The sequence below is a fragment of the Anarrhichthys ocellatus genome, unplaced genomic scaffold, assembly GCF_004355925.1.
Source record: "Anarrhichthys ocellatus isolate YVR2014 unplaced genomic scaffold, GSC_Weel_1.0 scaffold3843, whole genome shotgun sequence".
NCBI classification, from domain to species: Eukaryota; Metazoa; Chordata; class Actinopteri; order Perciformes; family Anarhichadidae; genus Anarrhichthys; species Anarrhichthys ocellatus.
In genome coordinates this window covers 1-5139 of record NW_022283817.1, presented here as the reverse complement: position 1 = coordinate 5139, position 5139 = coordinate 1, and the positions used below count along the sequence as shown (strand labels likewise).

Genomic DNA, 5139 nt, shown 5'->3' with positions numbered 1-5139 from the left:
CTAGCTGGCTAATTAGCTAGTTTTTTTAAATTCCCGCATGATTTTATTTTATGCTGCAGTGGAAATGAGCCAAACAGCAGGTTTGTGTCCAGCAGCAGCGGTGGGTCGAACTCCGCCTCACTCCACGCCACTCTGGAGAAAGACAAGCTAGCTAACGTTAGCTATCCAGATATCCATCTTTGGCGATGCGTCCGCTCTCCTCCCAGCGAGCTGTAACACTTTACCGCCCCACTGATGTGGTTTATTGTCATAAAAACTACAGTCGCCATTTTCTTTTGTACTCGTCGAGTGATAACTGAAAACAGTTCAAAGTCTGTTAGACTCCTGTTTTATTTCTATGAATAATACAATTGGTACAACCCTCCTCTTTGACCATTTCTAGAGTTAAACTGGGACGACACACTGAGCTTCACAACAGAAACTTTTATACTTACATTTACACAGTCTATGGTTTTATTCCTAGAGCTCATAGTGCACACAGAAATCTGTTTACTATCCATCATCCAGTGACATCTCGTCTAAAAGAAACGTGTTCAAATGAAAGAGAAGAAGTTTATCTTTCTAACGATACCAAAACATGCATATTTGACTTGACCACGTGACCCCAGAGGAGCTCCTTAACCTCCCGACCAAACATCTGGATTAACTTCTAACAGTGGTTTCCTTCGGTAGGAAGCGCTGGCACCTGTTTCCTCCAGAGGACACCGTGAACCTCTACCCGACCAGGATCCCCTACGAGGAGTCCAGCGTCTTCAGCCGGGTCCACGTGGTCCACCCGGACCTGAGGAGGTTCCCAGCGTTTCATGGATCCAGAGCGCACGTCGTCACTCTGCAGCCTGGCCAGGTCAGGACTCTTGATTTTAATAATATAGAAATATCATCACATTATCTGCTAAATGGGACCGGAAAACTCATTATGTTCTTGGGCCAGAAATATAAAAGCAGTTTCTCTGAAGGTGTTAAATTTCATTTCATGAGATAAAAACGTTTGTCATTTAAAGAACTTCAGTAGACATAAGAGTAGAATAATGGTCACGAACTCTGGGTCGTGACCGAAAGGACAAGGTCGCGGCTACAAGCGGCCGAAATGAGCTTCCTCCGTAGGGTGGCCGGGCTCAGCCTTAGAGATAGGGTAAGGAGCTCGGTCATCAGGAGGGAGCTTGGAGTAGAGCCGCTACTCCTTCGCGTCGACAGGAGTCAGCTGAGGTGGTTCAGCATCTAATTAGGATGCCTCCTGGACGCCTCCCACTGGAGGTTTTCCAGGCACGTCCAACTGGGAAGAGACCCCGGGGAAGACCCAGAACACGCTGGAGGGATTACATCTCCCAGCTGGCCTGGGAACGCCTCGGGATCCCCCAGAATGAGCTGGAACATGTTGCCGGTGAGAGGGAAGTCTGGGTCGGCCTGCTGCCACCGCGACCCGACCCCGGATAAGAGGAGGAAAATGGATGGATGGATGGATGGAGCTCTAAGCTCATTATTACACTTCATTAAAAATAATAATGACCCCAAAAAATGTTCATTAAAATAAAACTACAATCATTTATTTCCTAATCATTTGAATTATGTATTTTTTTTGCAAATAACCCTTAAAATGGAAATTAAATAACATTTTAGCATTTTTTTTAAAACTTTTTTTCTTCTCCAATTGTTTGAATCTCTGTTGATTGTATTTATTTATTATCTATAGATTTTCCATTTTTGGACAGAAAGAGCTTCTTGTCGAGTCCTGCGGTCCCTCTGGATGTTAATTATTGACCTTTGGCCTTAAATCTCCAAATCAGTGAGAAACTTGACTTGGATGATTCTCTTAGAACTACTTTAAACAGAATGAATAGTTTTGGCTCCACGTCTGTAAATCAAAAGATGATTCCTTTTGTCCTGTGAATGCTGAGGAGGCAGTAAATCAATGTGTTTTAATCAGGTCACAGTATGAATGAGTGAGGGGTCTGCTGCCCTCTAGTGGCTGGTATCAGTACAGCTGTGTCTGCAGGTGAGTGATGTGTTTGTACCTGTTCAGGTGCTTTATGTCCCCAGACACTGGTGGCACTATGTGGAGTCTCTGGACCCCGTCACGGTCAGCGTCAACTCCTGGATCGAGCTGGTGAGAATAAATCATGTCTGTTCAGTACGGAAGCTCATTCCAGCTGTTTGTGACGAAAGAACAGGTGACAACAAATGCCAGCATCATTTTTATGATCATTCTTTTTTTCCATCTGTGAAAACCAGTAAATAACGTTTTGGCAGGTGATTTTTACATATATGTATATTATTATTTTGTGCAGGTATTTATTGTTGTAATACTCGTTCCGGCCACAAGAGGCTGAAGTGCAGCACTGATCCATGTTTTAATAGATCTGTACGTTAATCCCACAGGGGAAATGTTTTCACTACAGCAGCATTTATGTTAAAGCAACAATAACAGAGTAGAACATATTAAATATAAAAATGCACAATATATACAACAAAAATATAATAATATTAAATGAACCAACTAAACAATAGTGCCAAGATTTAACCATTTAATGAGGACTAAAAGCATTAATGTTCTCCAGGTGACCTTTTTATTTAGATAACTTGCTAAAACACAATATTATATTTACTTTGTGTTCAGACTGCATGAAGGAGTGAGTGGTGTTCACTTCAGCCTCTTATGAACAGAATACGACAACAAATAACTCTTAAAATACCCGTCAAAACTTTGTTTGTTGTTGTTTTAGTGACGAAAAAAAAGTAACTTTGTAAATGTATCCTGGTAAAACAGTTTTATTTGTTGATTTTACTAAATGTTTTTATTAATTTATTAATTTATTTAATTTATTCATCAGTTTATTTCTATCGACTGTCTCACTGAGCTTTCTGTTGTTAGTGTCTTGTTTTTGCTGCTTTGTCTGTCAAAGCACTTTGTAAACTTAAAGGTGCCATATAAATAAAGTTGTTGTTGTTATTATTATTATTATTATTATTATTATTATTATTGTTGAGGTTTGAGACTTTTTCACTGGTTTTCACAGATGATAATAAACGTAAAGTAACTTTACAGATTATCCCAGAACAATAAAACAATCATTGTTTAACCCCGTTCTTCAGTTATAAACACTTTGATTATTTTGTTCTCACTGTCCTCTCAGGGCTTCCGTAGCTCCTCTTGGTCCTGAGGAGCTCCTGTAAGGTCACAGATCAAAGCGTCTCCATCGTGTGATCTTTTAGGTCTTCGTGTTCTTCATGTTCTGGTTTCTCTGCTCCGACACAGGAAGAGGACGACGTGGAGCGAGTCGGCGAGGCCGTGACCAGGACCGTGGCCTGCGCCTTTAAAAGAGACGACGACACCGACGACTGGCTCAACCCCACTGAGGTGATGAAGGTTATTACCTCCTCACATCTATAGTTCCATTGTTATTACAGAAGGTCAAGAACAACCAAAAACACCAACTGTAGGCATTTTATAAGGCTGACGTCAGAAAAAGTTAAATATTTGACTCGCTTCTCACTATTCAAGGAATTCTATCTATACGACATTAATATAATAGTAGTTCAGCTGAACGTTGAAGTGAGCGTGGCATCTGGTGGAATACAATGACCTCTCCACGACTTCAGGAATGTGCTGTAATAGACATCAGAGACTCGCTTATTCTAAAGGAACTCTCTGTACTATCTGGTGTGTGTTGTGTTCCTGCAGGACGGCGTAGCGTCCCATCAGGACAACATGCAGAGTGTGAACCTGGCCCTGAGAGCTTGTGCTCAAAGACACAACAAACCGACCCGGGACCAGAGAGACGCCGGTCCGCTCAAGCGGGACTCTGGAGGACAAATAAAGGAAAGAATCAAGGATTCTGTGGCCTTCAGGGTTCCCTTTGGACCACATCTCATCGCGGTCTTACCGGAAACCACGAAACATCTGGAGGTCCAATCCCAAGTGGAGGAAGAAGAATGTAGAGACGGTTTAACTCGATGTAGACCAGCTGGCCCTGCAGATGGGACCCACGAGGAGCTCGTACTCGCCACCATAACCACTAACGACCTGCTGGACTGTCTGCTGCACCCGGATGTCATCGCCCGGGTCACGGAGCTGCTACTGGAAAGACACACAGGAAGTCACGGAAGCACCAACGACATGAAATGAGCCCAAAGCAACGGTCCGACGTCAGAGAACGGTGTGCAGAGAGAAAGATGTTACGGCTGCAGAGATCTATCCTGTGATGCTTCCTTCACCGTGACTTCCTGTCTCCTCCCGCCTCGGCCCCCTGAGATTAACAACCCCCAGATGTGAGAAGTCACAGCTAATCGTAACCTGATGCCAACGTTTCCTCTTGTTGTTGTTGTCCTGCACGATAATCCGGTTTGGGTTCAGAAACATGGCCACCAGAATCAGTTTAGTATGCTAATGAGCCTCCTAATTCAAGATGATACGGCCGAGATGTTGAATTTGTTTGGTAATAATGTCTCTGTGTCGTTGGACGACCACGTAATGCTGAGGAAAGACGTGCACGAGTACGAGAATAAAATAAATAAGATATTTTATAAATAAAGGCATTAAATAAATTAGATATCCTGCACTTTGTTTTCTGCCGACCTGATTGAAGGTATTCCCAGTTTTAACATGAAAACAAGATTTCTTTCTTTAGTTATTAAAACTGATAATGAAAACGCACAAAAACAAGTTTTAGCATCAGCTGTTACAGGACTTCATAGAAGACTTGAAACTAGAGATTGAGACCATAAACTCATGTTTACAATGTTTACTGAGGTAATAAATCAAGAGAGAAGTAGAGTCATTTTCTCATAGACTTCTATACAACCAGAGGAGTCGCCCCCTGGTGGACACTAGAGAGAATGCAGCTTTAACGCATGAAGCTTTGGCGAAGAAAAGCTGTGTTGTAATGCTACATACATGCAGCATTAGCAGCTAGCAGGCTACATTCGTCATCCATGTAGCATTAGCAGCTAGCAGGCTACATCCAGCACCCATATAGCATTAGCAGGTAGCAGGCTACATCCAGCACCCATATAGCATTAGCAGCTAGTAGGCTACATCCAGCACCCATATAGTGTTAGCAGCTAGTAGGCTACATCCAGCACCCATATAGTGTTAGCAGCTAGCAGGCTACATCCAGTATCAATGTAGCATTAACAAATAGC

At 42.6% G+C, this 5139-nt stretch overlaps 1 protein-coding gene across 1 annotated transcript; it reads left to right on the top strand.

Annotated features, from left to right (window-relative positions):
- Positions 1–672: 672 nt before the first annotated feature.
- On the top strand, positions 673–4488 carry LOC116379179 (HSPB1-associated protein 1 homolog; the record flags this gene model as incomplete). The annotated part of the gene is made up of 4 exons (XM_031841119.1): positions 673–844; positions 2021–2104; positions 3254–3355; positions 3680–4488. Coding segments are annotated over 4 exons (802 nt in total), but the record flags the coding sequence as incomplete, so codon positions are not given.
- Positions 4489–5139: the final 651 nt, after the last annotated feature.